Raw genomic sequence first — 18,595 nt, forward strand, 5'->3', positions numbered from 1 at the left:
CTATAGAACTATACTATAGTACAGTATATAGTACTAACACAGTAAACATGGCAAAAACATTTCCTAAACATCAGATGAAGTAGTCAGTCAACAAAAATATTTAGCACCTCTTTTGATGAAACACTGATTATTCAAGTCATGTTTTAAGAAAAAACTATGGTGAACATTTTACAGTTTTCTAAAAGTATTATGATAATAAATTGAATATATATCAGTTTTGGACTATAGGTCACATTTTTAAAATGTCGCCTATAGGGCTCTAGGATATTGTGAAATTTTACACTGTATGTTGACATTGTACTGACCAAACAATTAAGTGAGAAAATAACCTCATTACATTACATTAACCGAAAACCAAAATAATTGTTAACTGCAGTCCAAGTGAGCATTCTAACATAATGATGTTAGCATTTAGCTCACATCACCACTGTGCTCAAGCACAGCCTCACAGAGCTCCTACATCGTTGTAGAATCTCAGGCTGGTTTTACTACCACAAACCGCGGAGCCTCTAGAGGGCCTATGTTGGTCTCCACAGATTACATAACAAATATATGTATTATATAAGGTGAATATGAAGTTTAAGACTTTGAATTCTGGGCAGAACTGGCACTTACAGTTTAAATTCACACTGTGTTCACAGAGAAACAGCAGGTGTGTGCATAAGCACCATGTTGCCTCCAACACGCCACACGCTGATAGGCAGCAGAGATACAACTGTCATAATGTATAAAAGGAAAGCTTGACATCCCAGAGACCCATTTATTATACAAGAAACTTGCTTAACAATCATGCAGCGTGCTGATCATCCAATAAATAATAATTACCCTGTTTATGTAAAGATGCATTGTACTGGTGCACAAATCACATGTGAACACAAGCCACACACACAAAAACACGCATTTACATAACTCCCACGCAGCAGCTTTGTGTTGAAGAGCATGAACAGACGAGTGTTATCCAAAATAACAGACTGAACAGATCGGGCTATGGCCCACATCATAAAACCCTGCAGATTCACAAGGTCACTACATCAGATGCATAAAGGGTGACATTACAGCACAAAACTTAAGGCTACAAACTTGTTTCCTTTGTTCTTCTAGCAGAGAATTTGGCTCTGGATGGTATACTCACTGTGCAGACTGCTATAAACTAAATTCTTTTCTGTGAATGGCTGTATGCACATTCTCTATGTACCACCCAGATTCTGTGTCATCTCTGCATGCCCCAGAGCAACATAAATCCTCTAAGTGACTAACAGATAATACTCAAAATGGACACAGACCAAAGGCTTATGTACAGTATGTAGATATAAAACAAATATTTCAAATACGCTGCATTCACACAGACGTCTAAAATGCTTTCTGCTTTCCCCGGGAAGAATTCAATAACCGACGTGCCTCCTTCTTAAAAGCTTGTTTATTACACACATTCCTTTTGAATTTCATTTATATAATGATGTTTTTCACTTTGTTTTTGAATAAATGAAGAAAATGTCCAAGTCAATATGCAGTATCTCTCTCTCTCTTTCACACACACACACACACACACACACACACACACTCAAACTGTTGGAAACAGTATTACTGCTGTTGGCAGTGTACACTGTATAAGAGTGATATTTTGTAGTCAGGCTGCAGACAAAGCCCAGAGATCCTCAAACAAACATGTAGAAGAAATATATGTGTGTGTGTGTGTGTGTGTGTGTGTGTTCCATATCTAGAGAGTAATCTGTGTTTACTGAGTTGTGTGAGAGATGGTGGTCTGGAAGGCGAAGGTGATGTGGTCTCGTGCGTGATCGAGGTAGGGGTCTGAGAAGGTTTGTGTGTCACCCGAGAAATGTCTCCAGCGCATCAGCTCGGACATGCTGAGATGCTTCTGTGCCACCCCCCCACGGTCACTATGGCGACCGAGCTGGCATGGCCTATCAGGAACCTCCTCGTCCTCCTCTACTGCAGCTGAGAATGAAGAAACAAAGTTAGTTATTGAGGTTCAGTGAAGTGAAATACTGACTATAACGTGTAGGGAGTTACGGATGTCCTTACCCTGGACTGAACCGTCCATGCTGCAGCTGCAGTTCAACAGGTCGTGTGTTAAAGAAGGTGTTTCTGTCAGGCTGAAAAGATCTCGCAGGTCACTGGTGGAGAAGCTGGTGTGCTCCGCCCCTTTGCCCAGGTCAACCACTGTCCCAGAAAGGCCCTGTTTGGACACCTGTCTCTGGAATATACGCTCCTCAATAGTGCCTGAGAGGAAACAACACACAACCAGACATAAAACATCCGACTCATGTTAGGGCTGAGCAGTAAACTGAAACATTATTGAAACTGCAATAAAGACAAATGAAATATCAAAATTGCAGAATGTGCAATTCTTCGATACAGGTAAAACATGTCAACATAAATGAAGCACTGTGGTGAGAGATGCTCTGACCTACAAATCACATTAACATAAGGGAATATGCTTGTTCGGTACAGACCTCAGCAAAATCACATCAACACCACTTTGATACTATTTCTCAGAAAAAAAGGAAATGGAAAAAAAAAAAAAAAAAAATTCCCACTAAATTTCCCACTAAAAGTTTGACTCGAACAGCAATTATCTGTCAAAATAATCACGATATGGCGTTATTGGCATGTAGTTCTGCCCGAGTTCAACATTCTGGCTGATTGTGCGTGACTGTGTATTCTGACCTGCTGTGAGCAGACGATAGATGTGCACAGTCTTCTTTTGTCCATCTCTCCAGACGCGCGCCATGGCCTACAAATCACAGAGAAACAAAAGTTGCAGGAGAGAATGACACAAATTCACACAGCACCATCTGGTGGATATGCATGTCATATCCATAATGTGTAATATAGTCTGAGGGTGCTTCCGCACCTGTAGTCCAGTTCAATTGGCAGCTTTCACAGCAAAGAAAACAAACACCACAAGCAAACACGTCATAGTTCATTTGAACAGAAACACAAAGGTTAGGTATGTAAGCACCCTGAATGTGTTTGTGCATAAGACAAAAGAGACCAAAACCACAGCGATGTGATTTCTGTGAGAGTGTGTCTTACTTGAATGTCATTGGCAGGGTTCCAGTCGATATCATACAGCACCAGATGGGAAGCACCCACCAGATTAAGTCCCACGCCTCCTGCTTTGGAGCTCAACAGAAACAGGAAGTTCTGAGAGTAGGGACTGTTAAAAGTGTCAACCAGCCGCTGTCTCTGGCTGGTGGGGGTCTGCCCATCAAGTCTGCAGAAAGTGTAGCCCATGTGTACACACAAGTCCTGGAGCAAGTCAAGTGTCTTGGTATAGTTGGACACTAAGACGACTCTGCAAGGTCACACACATTTTCAGTACATGGACAAAACACATGTACATGCAAGCACCTGACACTATCACCACAAGTGCGCGCACACACACACACACACAAACACACACACACCTGTCTGAAGGGCTGAGTTGTCTGATGGCGGCCAGCAGGTCCGACAGAACCATGAGTTTTCCAGAGTCGGTGGTGTTGAATCCACCTGAAGAGTAGGATTCTGGGAAGAGCTCTACCAAGCCTTCGTATAAAGTGCTCTCCACTGAATCAGAGTCTGTTCTTTCCTTAAAAAAAAAAAAACAAAAACAAAAGTTTAATAAATACCACCAATATAAGTCAAACAAATCAAATTTGTATGTTAAGCGGCCATTGCCTTAAAGTCCCCTTCCAACTAATAAAGAACTTAACCTTTACAGTAGAGTGGAGCAGAGCAGGATGGTTACAAAGCTTTTTCAGTGCAGTGATGCAGGCAAGGTGTGTGTGAGTTTGCATGGAGCCCTGAAGGCAGGCTCTGAAGACCCTGTGGCAGAGGAGTTGCTTGTACAGCTCTCGCTGAAGAGGGGCCGGGTCGCAGAACAACGTCCAGTCGAGACGAGGAGGCAGGTAGCGATTGATGATCTCCTGCGTCCGTCTCAGAATAAACATGCCAGTCAGACGAGAGAGCTCTGCTGCTCGCTCTTCACCCAAAACCTTCTCCTCCTGTTGGCAGGTGCGAGATCAGGTTTAATGCCACATAGGGTGTCCACAGGTTGTCCTTTTATGTCACATGGCAACACAGAAAGTAAGGAAGCAAGCGGGACAGAGGTAAAATTACCTCTGTGCAGGAAGGCTGTCTGGAGTGCAGAATGGGCTCTTCATACACTTTCCTATACGCAGTAGACGATCCGAGAATCCCGGGGTTAACAAATTCTATGATAGCATAGAACTCCTGCAGGTCATTCTGTACTGGGGTGCCTTTAAGACATAAAGATACTTCATTGTAAAAAATAGAAGCTGTCAGTCAGAGATTTCTCATCTGTTGCACCATACAGTTCCTATCTTATCCCTAATCCCTCTAATTGCACACCTGTTAGTATGACTCTGCGGTTACAGCTGAGGCTGCTGAGCGCTGAAGACGTTTTGATGCTACTGTTCTTTAATCTGTGTCCCTCATCGCAAATTATAAGACCAAACTCCACTTTTTGTACCTGAAAACACAAGAACATAATTATACAAATAAAAACAAAAAGATAATGTAAGCCAATTTATTCGTAACGCGCACCGTAGCCAGCGAGACACAAGATGAACATACCTGCTCCAGGCAGCGCAGCAGCATTTCATAGCTGATCACGAGAACACTGTGCAGAGGGGACAACACAAACTGCTCTATCCTGTGGTCCTATATAAATATGTCAACAAAGATCAGAATGGAATAAGCTGTAAATAAAATTCAGTGCACCACAGGGACAAAATACAATGTCATTCAAAAAAAAAAACAGTAGGTTTAAAAGAATGTTTTCAAAAGAGTTTTAACTTCAGGACCTTAAGAGCATTTCTGGCACTCTATAGTGAGTTCATAATACACTGTCAGGTACAGAGCAGCACCTTAATGTAATGATTAATGATTATATTCTTTTAGTATATGTTACATGTTGATGAATTCAAAGTACAATAAGCTTACTTGTAATGAAATGTGTCATGTAAATAAAATTCCTTCATATTGACGCACGATAAAGTGAACCTGAAACTACTGATCTAAATAGAAATCTCTACATTTACGCTGCCATGAGGCTGCTTGAGCTCCTTGTAAATCCAAATCTCACCTGATCCACAGTGAAAACGTTGATCCGCTCACGGCCCAGCCACTTCTTAAACTCTGCCCCCCAGTTCTGCACGAGGCTGCCAGGGGTGACCACAAGGACACGCTTAGCGACTGGTTTCCCACCATACGGACCTTGTTTAAGCAACGTCCAGGACAGCGCCACGCTCTGGAGTGTCTTCCCCAAACCCATCTCGTCAGCCAGGATAGCCCCACAGCGACCCACAGCTCTGAAACACGGACAATAAAGCAAACCAAACAAATGCATTAGGAATCCTAATAATAGCAACTTAGCCTACTGTGAGACTGAAACACTGATTTCATTGAACAGAAATTGACAAGATATTACAGATTACTGGAACAGCTCCAATACCTCATGCCCATGACACACTCATAAAGAAAAAGCAGGCCATCTCTCTGGTGGGGTCGAAGGTGAGAGGTGAGGTAAGGGTCAACAACAACATCAACCACAGGAAGCCCCGATTTGTTATTAGACCACTGGTGGTTAGGAGAAGGACGAGGCATCACCAGTGCACCTACAAAAAAAATGTCACAATTTTAAGTAAGAATTAGTGTTATTTCTCATCAAAAGAAACTGTCTAATGAAGAGGAACAGACGAATTGTGTATTTAATTAATTGTGGACTTATTAAAATAAGTTACAGTAGTAACTAAGTATACAAAAACCATCTCATAATAAATGTAGAAGAAAGCTGTTGGTGGGAGAATGACCTCCATTTCAACAAATAATGTTTGTTATTTGATCTGCAAACCTGGAGCCAGCGGGTCATGGCGAGGTCTGCAGGTTTGCTCCTCCTCTGGGTTGGAGACTGTATGATCTGCTCTCCCCAGCATTGTTGGGGGACAGAAAGGTTTGGACGCCAAACGACGAGAGGAGGGTGGAGGTGACTTTGCGTGTGACTCCTCTGTCTCTACTTGGACCTCTTGAAAACAGCGTCCCCTGGCAAAGTCTTCTGCAGAAATCACCCCCATTACCTCCACCTCTTTGCCTCCAATCATTAGGGTCTCTCCCTCGGACAGGGAGGCCAGCACGGACACCTTGTAGCCACTTCCTACAAACAACCATGCACAAATGTACCAGATAAACTTAAAATAAAGAAAAAAGTAAAGTTTTTTTTTTATTGTTGTCATTTTTTTGACAGTCCACAACTTTACAGTTCTGGATCATTCTTGTATTGGTTTTCAGTTGGTCACAGCAGGCAGCTGCATAGGCACACTGCACAGTTAGGATCTTAATGTAACATTTTGTGAGTAAATATTGGACATAGTTAGATTCATCAGATGGACATCTTGTCTCTGTTGCCTCTAAAAACATTGGTTGTTGAAGGCCTAATATTAAATCTTGAAATACCAAATTCAAATAAAGGATCCTATTCTGCATTACAAATGACACATTCTATGAACAACAGAATCAAAGCGAATACAATCTGTTTCTTAAGTACAAGCAGATAAAGAATTCACTCACGTTTACCAAAACATTACAATTGGATGTTCTTTGTACAATGGAGCACACCTGAAAATCTTCAGAAGATTTTGTATTAAATTACAATTTAACGGAAATTTATGTTAAAGATTTGCTTAACTGTTTCAGCTTGTGTAAGCAGTCACATCATTATTTCTCCCATCAGAATTAAACATGACAGTAAATAAGAAACTAAATAAAACATCTGTCTCACCCTTGCCAATGTCCTTGCCCTCCATATCTTTCAGTGTGGCTGTGCGCCCTCTTGTAATCAGGACCGCATCGCCCTCCCAGCGCTTGTGTTTCTTCTTACTGGCCTTACACCACACCACACTGAAGTAACGCGCTCCATCTTGACTGCAGCCAGTGTCTGAGTCAGCAGCTCCAGAGACACCAGCTGGTCCCACTGAAGACTGAGGGGTCTCACAAGACTCGACAGGCAACTGAGGGTAACCGTCCACTCCTGTAACACCAAGACATACAACAGTGAGAAGCCATAAGGGACATCTTTGACACAAATCACACAGTCCACCAGCAGAGGTCACAGTTGCATCAATTCTACACATCACCCGAGACCTTCATATGGAGGATCATAGCCTGCCCTTCATACGTTCAAGTCTAAAAACTTTGAAACAAAGTGAACAAAGTGTTGCTTGTTCCATGAATGTTAGAATCAAGGCAAGAGTCATGTGTTCCTTTGATATGTAAATACAGGCAATTAAGAGAAAATGACTTCCTCGGAGAGGCTGATATTATGAGAGCAGATGCCTGTTTAATAAACACAAGACTCGCAGAATATCAGACTTAGTTTTTTATAGAAATAAGCGAACATATGGTCAACCTAAAAAACTGACAACACACGTTTACCAATGTTACGATACAGTGAATGCTGTAGTCACATACAATACATTAAATAACAGTAACATCACAAAACCACAACTCCACATCTCCCTTCTTTTGAGTACTTCACTGGCCATCAGTCACAGAACATGATCAGTCTTCATAAGCATCGTGTGTTAAGGCTTTTGACAGTTTAATCTATGTATCAGTCTCTGTTCTAAACAAAATAATAGCTTTAAAACTTTTGGTTTGGAGTGGCTCTCCATTTCTTTCATTCTTTTTTTCATTTCTAAGCATAATTTTGCGCCCCTGATTTGGTGACTTAAAGCGATATGAAAAAACGCCTCTTCAATCTATCACACCTGACTTTTACAGATCAAGTGGAGTTTATTTATTTATTTAATTAACAAAGAATGAACAGGGCACTAAATAACCCACCTGAAATGATCTTGACAGGTTTTCACACATAACATTATCGTGAATTATTTTTTTGAACATTCCTGAATTAAAGATCATTAAAACTATGCAAAAAATTCCACAGATGCATACTAGTGTCAGATCTAGAGAGGAATAGTATCATCATGACACAGATCTATCATTACCACTAATATTCCCTTCCAAAACCACATTTGTTTTACCTTTAAGGGCCTGTCACAGTGTTTGTAATGTGAGCATTTACACTTTGTTTCCACTTCTGTCAATAAGTAAGAGAATGATAACAGATTTTTGGCACTACAAGCACAGACACAGACAGATGGCAACACAAGTAGGCCTCATCCTGCAATATGTAAACAGGCTTCCAGTGTCTGCATGAGGCACTATGTTTCCAAAATATATTCAAGTTCTGAAACGTAAAATTGATGAGTGATTGCTTCACACTTTAAACTCCTCAGAGCCTCTCCCTTTCTAACACAAATGTGTGTGTTCATGCTTGTTATAGAGGAATTGGCAGTCCATGTCTCAGTCGAGCAGCCCTTAGTTTCTCTACTTTGATCTTGGCTCTCAGAAGTTCCTCCTCCAGTTCCTGTTTCCTCTTCAGCCCCTCCCTCTTCTCTTCCAGGTACATGGCAACCTTCCTGTGATTGGCCAACACCAACTCGTGCTCCTCTTTGGCCAGGTGTAGAGAGCGAAACCTGTCGGGCTCATGGTGAGGATAGATGTCATTGGGGTAGAGGTCATGGCGCAAGGGAAGCGGTGAAGTCGAGAGGGGGATGTTAACGGAGGAAGGGGTGGGAGAAAGGGATGCTTCATAATCATGGACGCTGCCTAAGTCCTGCTCCCCCTCTCGCTCCTGGCCTCTGTCCAGCCCTGGTCCTGTATGTGTGGAGAGGATGGGGAGGTCTGGCGGTGGCTTAACATCCTCTTCAGGGTCCAGCTGGACCACCTCATGGGGGATACTTGGGACAGCTGCTGAGTAATCCTGGAGTCCAGCCAGAGAGGAGCTACTGCCAGGATGTTCAACAGGAGAGTTGTGCTTGCTGTATATCAATCTAAAAATTGAATGAAAGACAAAAATAAGTGAGAATAGAGAGCTTAAACAGCATTTATATAGTGTCTACATATGAGACCTCTGTTGGTGACAAAACACTCCGAATTACTTAAACAAAGGATCAGCTAACTAACGAGACAAGAAATGAAATGATTCAACAAGACAAAAATAACAAACCTGTGCTGTTACAGACTCACAGATGCCATGATTTCCTTGCTGGATTCACATAATTATGCATAAAAACACATCAGATTTTGTTGCTGCTCATCACTGAGTGAAAATGTAATTTTGAGGTCTAATTTGCAACAGATATTCATAGGGATGTGTCTCCTTACACTAAATTTCACTGCTATGTTTTGTTTCGTATTACCAAGAACCAGCTACATTTTGCCTCAACCTCACTGTCCTTATTTTCTGTAGCTCTGAAAGCATTATTTTGGGGTCCAAACTCTGTGTTTGGGTGGGGGGTTGGGTGGGGGTTTTAGTTGATTCAACTAAAACTAAATTGTCAGATTAATGTATTTTCCCGTTGAGCCTGAAGATGTACAGACAGTGCAAAATCTGATTGGGTTTTGCAGCTGCGAGTTCAGCCCGTCCCTTCCTTTCTTCTCTAACAATTGAATCAGTATCTCAACTATATACAAATAAAGCACGTCTGAACTTGCTAAACTCTCACCTGACTATTGCCTTATCCCCCTGTACGTGTCTGTGTCTGTGCTTGCAGAAGTATGTCACTCTACCTGCGCAGTGCTTGGTCCTTCTCATGGATGGGCACATGGTGAAACAGGTGAGGGATCATTTCCATAATTCTCCTGGTTGGCTCAGAGATGCTCGCTCTGTACTCTGGCTGGGCGTGTCTCCGCTGCATCACTTCCTGCTTGGCTGACTCCTTCAGCCTCTTGTAGAGGGTCCTGAGGCCTTGAGCGGTGCGATGGGGTCTGTCCCCTCCCAAGGCGTTGTACTGCTCAGCCACAGTGTCCCAGCACTTGTTCTTATCAACGATGACCGCATGCTTGTTGGTGTGCTCCTCCAGGATGCGGATGTGAGGACGGACCAGCTTCAACAGGTCCAGTTTCTCGGACAGGGTGAAGTTGGAAGAGCGAGCTTTACCCACCATACTGGACAGAAACACAGAGCTGGACGCCATCTTATAGCATTGCGGACTCACATAGACCAAGTTGGGCCTATGGCTGTCACCATTCAGAAACCACGCTTGACCATACAGCTCCTTACTATTCCCACCTGTCTTTTTGTCCCTGCTGCTGGTTTCTCTTGATCCACGATGATAAAGCTAACACTGGTCTAACTCCCACATATTTCTCATTTCCTTCTCTTCTTCTTCTTCTTTGTCTTTAAATCAAGCATAAGCTATGTCTAACATGTGCATGGATTCATACACTACTCCTTGGTTCCCTCTCAGCTACGTTGCACAACAAAAACAGGCTGTGCTGCACACAATAAGAATCAGGCTTAACTAGGCCAGCCTCGTTTAGGCCCCCGCCTACCGCGGAGGGCTTTGGATGAATTCCTCCCAGCTTAGGCTGACGTAGCTAAGCCGCTTAAGCCCAGCCCGACCTACTTACAGCTCAGTCTCTCTAAAACCCAAGCCAAGCACAGGAGAGCACAGCACAGCCATACTGCCCCTGCGTTGTGACACAAGAAAGGCAACAGAGGATCTGTGCCCTACACAAACGGGGAAAATACTCTTAAAATAGTGTATTGCAGGTTATCAGGGGTCAGGGGTCTGTTTTTCCAAAAGTGAGCGACACTTTGAAACAGCGCTGGCTTAACTGAGTGGGGGAGGGTGGGACGTGTGAGCGCGCTGCGCATGCCCGCAGAGGCAGAGCGCTTATATTCATCTTAGGCCGTTTCACGGTGAACGCACGAAACAAATCACAGCTGTGCAGCAGGAAAACTGACTCACACGATTAAAACACGTGTCCCGGGCTCATGTGGCAATCACGCCGAGCCAAAGGTAGAGAGAGTGTGTGAGCCGTATGTTTCCATGGTGGAAAACAGGGGCACTAGTTGCTCTCTCAGGAGGGGGGAGCGGTGGCTCACTGATCTTGAGTCCTAATCTGCCGGACGCTGCCGCTGCACTACCTCGCTAATTTGCATAATGCTGGACCTGCTGTCTTTCAGCATCAGCCCGGCTAGTTTAACATCCATCTCCAGACACTGCGATTGTTATTATTAGCCCAGGACGCAGTCAGTCACGAAATGAAAAAGAGATGTCGCAGCGCATCACTCTCGGCAGCATCCCACGGTTGTTTATGTAGAAACTGGTAAAAACGTACAAATCAAGGGACATTTAACTGCACACACGTCCTGAAGTACTTGCACAGCACATCGCAATTAGCGTGTTCTCAAATCTCGAAAGGCATCGAGCATGTGTTGTTGACACGGTGGAGGTGATGTTTAATAATGAATATGTGTGAGAATATAAATAACACACGGAGAGAACTGGACAGGGGTTTAGTGTTCGAGCTGACCGCGGTCGTGGTGAGTTAAAGCAGGCGAGCTCCTGCTTCTAAAAAAGGCAACTGCAATCAACAACAGAAGAGGTCTGGCTTCATGTTTGAGGGGAAAAAATATGTCACAGCCAGTTACACCGGAGCAGACAGGAGTTCAGTCACTAGGCATGTACATTCATGATAGGAGTTTCATTAATTTGCATCTGCACATGTAGACGATGTGTGAAGAAAGGTTTCGCATCTCTGGATGTTTTGCAGGTTTCCACGCAGCCTGTTTTTATCTTTATATAGAAGATGATGTCACGTAATGCATGTAATAGTGAAATCAGTACTACAAGATCTACCAATAAAGTTAATATATACAGATATACAATAATTGTCAATGACCTAAAAATAAGAAAATGGGCAATAAATCAGGTGAATCAATTGAAAATCAGCCTGACTAAATTACATAGCTGTAACTGGAAATAGCCCTGGATTTAAATCAGATTCAGCTTTAGAATCAAAAGTGATTGCTCAAATTAATTACCCTTAGCAACAAACATACTGTTTATTCATCTCACAGCTGAGGCTGTCTTTGTAACACACAGGCTTAATTAGTTGATCTCTCCAGCCCACCAGTGTTTCTTTGTGCCTTGCTAAAATCTCTGAACATGTGAGTTAATATTCTCAAGTACAAAACAGTACAAGAGAGTAAATAAAAGAGTAAAAGAGTACAAAAGTCTTTGGTGGACACTTAAAGACTCAACAGTCATCACGGGAGGGGAAATGACAGCACATGAAAGAGAAATTACAAGTTGTTAAGGACTAAAAACTTGTTGTATTTTAGTTTTGCTATAGCAACTTCCCTGCATGTTAGACGTGCTACTGACACTGAAATACGAACCTTCTCCAATTTAATCTGTACAGGTTTTGATGCCAAGCTTCCTGTTACTTTTACCAATGACTGGTGATTTCTAAATATGTCCTTACTTATCTGTTGCTGAAAGGTATATTTGTCTCTTTGTGCTCTCTTAGCATATTAGCCTGAAAAAAGACTTGAATGACTGAAATGTTGCCAAACAAAACTGATATTTATTTATATCCAGTCCTTATCTCAACTTTTTCATGTGTGCAGTCTCCACTGTATATCCTTGTCCACAACAGGTATTCAACCACAAAGTCTTTGTGTCTTACCTGCTGGTCTGTTGTCCTTTGTGTATTCTTCCAAGCCAGGGTTGGGATGTTCTGATTCGGCTTCATTTTCCTTACTTTCCACTGCACTGAGAACACGAGCAAGAGCCTTTGACAAAGACGGAGCAGCCTGGGCAGCTCTGGGCTTCACATCATACTTTGCTTTACTTGGAGCTGGTGTTGATAGACTTCTCTGGACCTGCAGGACGATGGCAAAAGAATTTAACATCCAAGTCTGAAATAACTTCCACTTGATGATGGAATGAAAAGGAGGATATTGTAGGTAAAATATCAAGTTAGTTTTATTTATACAACCCACAATCATGAATGATAATGCCTCAGGGCTTTACAATGTGCACAGTCTTTAGACAGAGCTGTGAATAATATACCTTTTCTAGTGCATTGTCTAAACCAACATTAGGCATAAGGGGCTTGGATTCGGCCACAGGATGCGATGTAGATGCAGCAGGAGGCACAAACCGAGGCTTTTTCACAGCATTACCCAAGAGCTGGCTGGGAGCTCCTGATCGCCGCATTCTGTTTATCTCCTAAAAATAAAAAGCAAGGAACATCAACACAGTGATACTGGCAGCTAATTATTTATACATATTTATACATATTTATTATTATTTATACTCTGCACTCTTCTCCTTTCTTGGTCGGGAATACTGCATGTGCAATGTCTGTAAAAACAAGAATTTCCCTCCAGGGATTAATAAAGGAATTCTGATTCTGATTCTGATGTCAGCATATGATCAAATCTGCTAATCATATCAGTTTACTAACCACTATTTCTGGTGTATAGATTTAGGCTGACATAGACACAAGAAACACAGCTTATAATACTCAGAATTAGTGTCTGGCATTATTTCATGATGAACAAGAGAAACTAATTCATCACAGATTTGATTCACCACTCATCTCATTGACAAGACACGTCACTATGTTCACTATATGAAGACACCACTTTGGTAGTTTTTGATCGCCATTTAAAAATGTGTTACTATTAAGGAAAGGAGAAGACATCGCTGAGAGCGTTTGACATGTTGCAGGTTAGCAAGCTAGCTAACATGGCTAGCAACAAACAGTAACATTTCTGCCCCGGTTTACACTGTGCTGTAATGTCACGTTTGATAATGTGTGACGACGTGTCATACCTACCCGGAAGAACTAAAAGCTGAGTGAAAACATTTAAGATGAGAAACTATCACTCGGTTCCTAAATAATTGTCTGGTCTTGTCTTCTTGACAAAAACTCTCGATTCCGTTCAGTTTCTCCCGCTGAATGGTTTGAAGAACGTGATTGGTTGAACCTCTGCAGTGGGCGTGGTCCCAGCTAGCGAGGTGTGCTTGGTTTCTATCTTCTTAGCAGTTTACTGATTACACCTTCCTTGAACTCCAGCAAACCGTCAATCCCCGTGTTATAAATCGAGTTCACTTGGTACCTTCCCGGGGCAATATTTGTTTTCCTATTTCTAAATGACCCGCCCTAGCCTGCCTCTAATTGGCTTACCCTGATGGTCTTTCCTACACTTTAACCAATCATCACACCTCATGCCTAAACCTAGCGAATCCAAATAAGGAAGAGAACTAGCCAAACAGAGGCACAACAGATCACAGCAGGTCGACACTACTATCAATTGTTGAAGTCGTACCAAATGATTTGATCAAATAGAACAGTGTTGGTGGAAAATAAGTAGATTCCAGAAGGAAATATTGTACATTTTCTCCAATACATTTACTTAAAGAATAATGTTTTTAGAAGCATATTGTGAGCATATAAAATGCCAAAGATAAAACAATATTAGCTATTAACACTAATTTAGCAACAACTTTGAAAAGCAGCCTCCATGTTAATGTTAAACAAATAATATAATATTTAATGACATAACACTGACAGAAGCAATTCTTGTGCATAATGTGTTTCTTTATACAAAATGTACATTTTAGTGAAAAGATTCACATCCTTGTACAATTTTTGTGGTATAATTATTATTATTTACTTAAATAAAGGATTTGAATACTTCTTCCACTACCACTGAGTCTATTGAAAATTAAAGTTAAAGTATATGAAGGAACTGGGATGAATCCAGGGGTTTGAGTTGCTCTTTGATTTCTGTGGTTTGTGTCATTTGATGTCATGCAGTCTGTAATCCAATCAGGAAGGGAGAGAGTGTAATCCATTTTAATCCCACATTCAGAGAGAGAGGGAGAGAGAAGCCTAGAATAGGATGGGTCATTAAGAGAGACAGAAACAGTTGAAGGACAGCAGTAATCTCTGAACCCAGCTTTATTGGTAAGACAGTGAGGAAAACACAATACTGCCGGATTTTTCTATTTGTCTGTTTTTTGGGTTTTTTTAGTGTTTCGTCTCATGTAATTCTGTAGGTCTCTCTGATCTGATCCCATCTGACAGCTGCCTGCCTGTGTCCTGAGCTCTGGCTGTAAGGGATACCTCTCTATGGAGACGCACTCCCATATGTAGGGGAGGGCTTTCAGCATAAGGAGACCCTCACCTCGATGAAGCAACCAGTCAAGAGAGAGAAAGAGAATGAAGAAGGAAAGACTGTAGTTGTAGAGAGATAAGAAGGAGGGTCACTGGTGGGGAACAAGAGGACTGGAAATCAATAGAACGAAGTAAGAAGAAAGAGTTTGGTGAAGTTAATTTGTCAGGTAGGAATATTAATGTCAGAGGTAACTTTCTCCAAAATGTTGAAAACAAATGACAACTGCTGAGTTTTTTTTAGCAGCCTTTTGGCCTTGGCTGTATAATCTCTCTGTGTGATTGCAGGATGGGTTATGATTTGGAGAGGTTTGTGGGTTACGTCAATGAAGGACTTCTGTGCTGTGTGTGTCGAGACGTGTTGGAGCGCCCCCTCCAGGCGCCCTGTGAACATGCCTATTGTAGCGCCTGCATCAGCAGCTGGCTGGTCCATCACCACTCCTGTCCTGAGGACAGACTACCACTGGATGTGGGCAGCCTCAAACCACTATACAGGTCTCTGCACATGTGTGCCTTTTATTACCACTTCAGTGTAACAGTTAATTTTCACAAATGTCTTCATTCATTCAGCAAGGTCACAAATGTATGCAGCTTTCTGTGCTCAGCCTTATTTTCTGACACTCTTTCTGTCTTTGACGACAGGTACATGCGTAATGATCTGACCCGCCTGCAGATACGTTGTGTGAATGCAGGGCAGGGCTGTGAGGTGGTCTGCTCCCTGGAGAGCCTGCATGCTCATGAGGATGAGTGCGAGTTTGCTTTCATATCCTGCACTAACACGGGTATGAAACCTCACAGTGAGCTCACCTGATGTGTCGTTACACATTTGTTATGATTATCAGAAGTGTTTGTGGTTGTTACATGGTTACCCAGGTGGAAGTGTGGTATCTGAAAGTAACGTGACACCTGTGTGTATGAAAGGAGCAGGTGGCTCTTCTGTTGTCATGGCTGCATCCCAAACTAGTGCACCAATGGGATGCAAAAGCCCCCATAGACCTCATGCATGTATTAAGGGTCAACTTTCCATGATTCATTAATGAGCAATTTTAAAATGTGTGTGTATATATATATATATATATATATATATACACACACACACACACAAGCATGTGCTTTTGTGCTCACAATGTGACTGTGATCTGTCATTGGCAGGTGGAGATTACATATGTTACCATTGTGGTAGGTACAGTGTACAGTGTACAGAGTGTGTGCATGCAGAGTGGCTTTTTGCAGTGTTAGTACTACAAAGCAATATAATGTGTAACACAAGATATTTCTGTTTCTGACTGTGACTGCTGTGATCTGTGAGAAGTTATTGCATTTGGTCAGTAATGATGTATAGTAAGTGCAGTGTTGAGTGTAAAAGCATGATTTATATATTCAGGGGTGAAAAGCAGTTACATGTATTTATTTAACCTTAAAAGACTTACAGAATGACCAACCATTATCTTGTGAAAGAATCTGGAACATATTCTGCTTACACTTGTAATCAAATGTTGTCATGTTGTAAGGTGATCTGAGACAGCTTTCCTATAAAGACCCAATCGTCACCACTGAAGTAGAATGATTGTTTGGGTGTCTTCATATTTTTCAATCTTTTTTTAATACACATTTATTTCAGTAACTTTCAATTAAATTTAAGTCGATTCTATCTGAGAAATCCTATGATCTTATTTCCACTCCTGTGCATATCAGGAAGACTGTGTGCTTGGTACATATCAATTCACGTTTGCTTAATATGAGGCCTATCTGTGCTGTCCTTTCAGGTTGTCCTGTGCAGGTAGAGAGGCGAGGCCTGGAGGCTCACCTGTCCGAATGTAACTTTCGCAGCAGGGAGTGTCCCAACGGCTGCGGCCACACCCTTCTCTCCATTGACCAATCACAGCATAACTGTGTGGCAGAGCTGCGCACCGAAGTGGAGATGCTCAGGTACGTACGTGTCTTCACTCTGTGATCCTGAGCACAGAGCTACTGTTTGTATAACTTTATTTAGATCGTAACTGTGTCTCATTAAATTTTTACTGCAGAGCAGAGATGCTATGCAAGGTGGAGGAGGTGAGACGAGAGATGGAGTCGAGGTTGGACTCGCAGAGGAGACACATGGTGCAGAAAGAGTCACAGCTGAAGAATGAAGTGGAGGAGCTCAAGGTGAACAGTTAATCCTTCTCTTGTAGATACGTGCTTTCTTTCTTCACTCCATTCAATGGCAAGCTTCCAATATAAAAATAATCTTTAATATTTATTCCTCAGGATGATTACTGTTAAAGTCAACATTTTTTTTTTCATTATTTTACATTTAATCTGTCAGTAAATGTTCTTTTAGGACTCAAATTCTGTATCCACCACTGTCAGTCACGCAGAAAACCACGCTGATGCATGTTCAGTAGTTCTGTGTCCTCTCTGTGCAGGGTCAGCTGTCCCGTGTGATGTGTGACATGCGAGCCCTGTTAGGAGCAGAGCGCCTGAGAAGACAGGAGCTAGCAGAGGCAGAGCTGGAGAAGAGGGAACTGCTGGAGCTCCTCAAAGATCTGCAACCAACCAGGAGTCAGAATCCTGTCGAACCGGCAGCCAGGGATCATCAGCATCAGGGAGACCAGCAGACATCAGGATGGGAATTACACAGTGAGCCAATGAGACATCAGCTGAGGGAGGCATCGTTACATGCCTCCAGTCTGTCGCTACATTCAGCTCAGGTCATAAATATATCAGGTCCACCTGCATCACCTCAGCTGGGAGAGGGGGTGCGAAAAGGGGGTACCAGGAGTCTGACTCTAGACTGCATCAAGAGGAAGAGCCGGGAGGTCACAGTCATCTGATTGGACTGGACTGGTGGGACACTAGCCAAACGAAAAAAAGATTGAACCTTTATTTTTTTTAATATTTAGCATTTTCCAAAGAGTTTAATAATGAAAAATAATGCATGCACAGTAGGTTCAGGCGATGAGTCTTTGAGGATTTTGTAAACTGTAAAGTAAAAACATTTGAAAGAGAGGAAAAAATAGTCTGCTGTGGAATAAATGTCGTGTGTTTGAAAGGCACACCTTTTTGTGTAGTTCTACAACTAAATTATTGTTTTAATTGTAGGTTTATGTGATTCATTCGTTTTGTAGACTCACACCTGATCTTTTCTGCAATCGGATCATTGTGTCATGTCACTTGGATTTTATATCCGTAAGGTTTCCATTAAAAAAAATTATTTTCTTGATATCAGGACCAAATTATTCCCAGTATTCTTATTAGTGATCCATGTGATACAGTTTTGTCTGCACAGAAAATGTTTGTTAAAGGGCTTCTTGATGTCCTGCAAGAAGTTGGTCACACAAGGACTTATACATTTTGAAACTACACCTAAAGTGTTTTTCTTGTCTCAATCTTTCATAGGTTTGTCAGTCTAAGATACATAAAATCAAGGCATGCAAAGTGACTCTTGGAGTACAGATGACATAGCTTTTATGTTATACTGTATAGATTGTGGTGAAAACCTTATGTGTTTTGGCTGTAACCATCACCAAGACAACAGAATTGC

General features: G+C 42.0%; 3 protein-coding genes across 7 annotated transcripts; 1 reads left to right on the forward strand and 2 right to left on the reverse strand.

Moving 5' to 3' along the window:
- Positions 1-1,399: 1,399 nt before the first annotated feature.
- On the reverse strand, positions 1,400-13,931 carry rad54b (RAD54 homolog B). 3 transcript variants are annotated; one of them, XR_006844252.1, is made up of 17 exons: positions 13,729-13,931; positions 12,957-13,115; positions 12,571-12,766; positions 6,806-7,054; positions 5,882-6,181; positions 5,483-5,645; positions 5,114-5,339; positions 4,603-4,689; positions 4,378-4,498; positions 4,126-4,265; positions 3,720-4,010; positions 3,432-3,595; positions 3,058-3,319; positions 2,876-2,898; positions 2,689-2,755; positions 2,044-2,241; positions 1,816-1,956 (listed from the first exon to the last, which is right to left on the reverse strand). XR_006844252.1 is itself a non-coding variant. In XM_046398757.1 (16 exons), exons 2-16 carry the CDS (start codon positions 13,101-13,103, stop codon positions 1,736-1,738), a joined length of 2,751 nt encoding a protein of 916 aa, XP_046254713.1. In that variant the 5' UTR covers positions 13,104-13,115; positions 13,729-13,931; the 3' UTR covers positions 1,400-1,735. The 3 variants fall into 3 exon arrangements, 2 of the variants coding, with proteins under 2 accessions (XP_046254713.1, XP_046254711.1); XM_046398757.1 differs by lacking the exon at positions 2,876-2,898 and having other exon boundaries at positions 1,400-1,956; positions 3,058-3,238; XM_046398755.1 differs by lacking the exon at positions 2,876-2,898 and having other exon boundaries at positions 1,400-1,956; positions 13,729-13,929.
- Positions 7,388-12,068, reverse strand: LOC124064364 (fibrinogen silencer-binding protein). The gene is made up of 2 exons (XM_046398761.1): positions 9,661-12,068; positions 7,388-8,921 (listed from the first exon to the last, which is right to left on the reverse strand). The coding sequence occupies exons 1-2, from the start codon at positions 10,065-10,067 to the stop codon at positions 8,366-8,368; spliced, it is 963 nt and encodes a 320-aa protein (XP_046254717.1). The 5' UTR covers positions 10,068-12,068; the 3' UTR covers positions 7,388-8,365.
- A 340-nt stretch (positions 13,932-14,271) lies between the features above and the next one.
- Positions 14,272-18,157, forward strand: rnf41l (ring finger protein 41, like). 3 transcript variants are annotated; one of them, XM_046398760.1, is made up of 7 exons: positions 14,272-14,862; positions 14,955-15,203; positions 15,358-15,564; positions 15,712-15,851; positions 16,836-16,998; positions 17,097-17,217; positions 17,478-18,157. In XM_046398760.1, exons 3-7 carry the CDS (start codon positions 15,359-15,361, stop codon positions 17,883-17,885), a joined length of 1,038 nt encoding a protein of 345 aa, XP_046254716.1. In that variant the 5' UTR covers positions 14,272-14,862; positions 14,955-15,203; position 15,358; the 3' UTR covers positions 17,886-18,157. The 3 variants fall into 3 exon arrangements, with proteins under 3 accessions (XP_046254716.1, XP_046254714.1, XP_046254715.1); XM_046398758.1 differs by having other exon boundaries at positions 14,274-14,862; positions 14,955-15,239; XM_046398759.1 differs by having other exon boundaries at positions 14,274-14,862; positions 14,983-15,239.
- Positions 18,158-18,595: the final 438 nt, after the last annotated feature.

Source organism: Scatophagus argus, chromosome 9 (genome assembly GCF_020382885.2).
Source record: "Scatophagus argus isolate fScaArg1 chromosome 9, fScaArg1.pri, whole genome shotgun sequence".
Classification (NCBI taxonomy): Eukaryota; Metazoa; Chordata; class Actinopteri; family Scatophagidae; genus Scatophagus; species Scatophagus argus.

Bases quoted from the DNA above. Each gene is read 5' to 3' on its own strand.
- LOC124064364 (XM_046398761.1), bottom strand. From the start codon at position 10,067: ATGGCGTCCAGCTCTGTGTTTCTGTCCAGTATGGTGGGTAAAGCTCGC. The intron at 8,922-9,660 runs GTAGAGTGACAT...TTCAATTTTTAG, and splicing joins AAGGACCAAGCACTGCGCAG to ATTGATATACAGCAAGCACA.
- rad54b (XM_046398755.1), bottom strand. From the start codon at position 13,103: ATGCGGCGATCAGGAGCTCCCAGCCAGCTCTTGGGTAATGCTGTGAAA. The intron at 7,055-12,570 runs GTAAGACACAAA...TTGGTGTTACAG, and splicing joins AAAGGACAACAGACCAGCAG to GAGTGGACGGTTACCCTCAG. The intron at 2,242-2,688 runs GTCAGAATACAC...GTTTCCTCTCAG, and splicing joins CTATCGTCTGCTCACAGCAG to GCACTATTGAGGAGCGTATA.
- rnf41l (XM_046398760.1), top strand. From the start codon at position 15,359: ATGGGTTATGATTTGGAGAGGTTTGTGGGTTACGTCAATGAAGGACTT. The intron at 15,852-16,835 runs GTATGAAACCTC...CTGTCCTTTCAG, and splicing joins CATATCCTGCACTAACACGG to GTTGTCCTGTGCAGGTAGAG. The intron at 17,218-17,477 runs GTGAACAGTTAA...CTCTCTGTGCAG, and splicing joins ATGAAGTGGAGGAGCTCAAG to GGTCAGCTGTCCCGTGTGAT.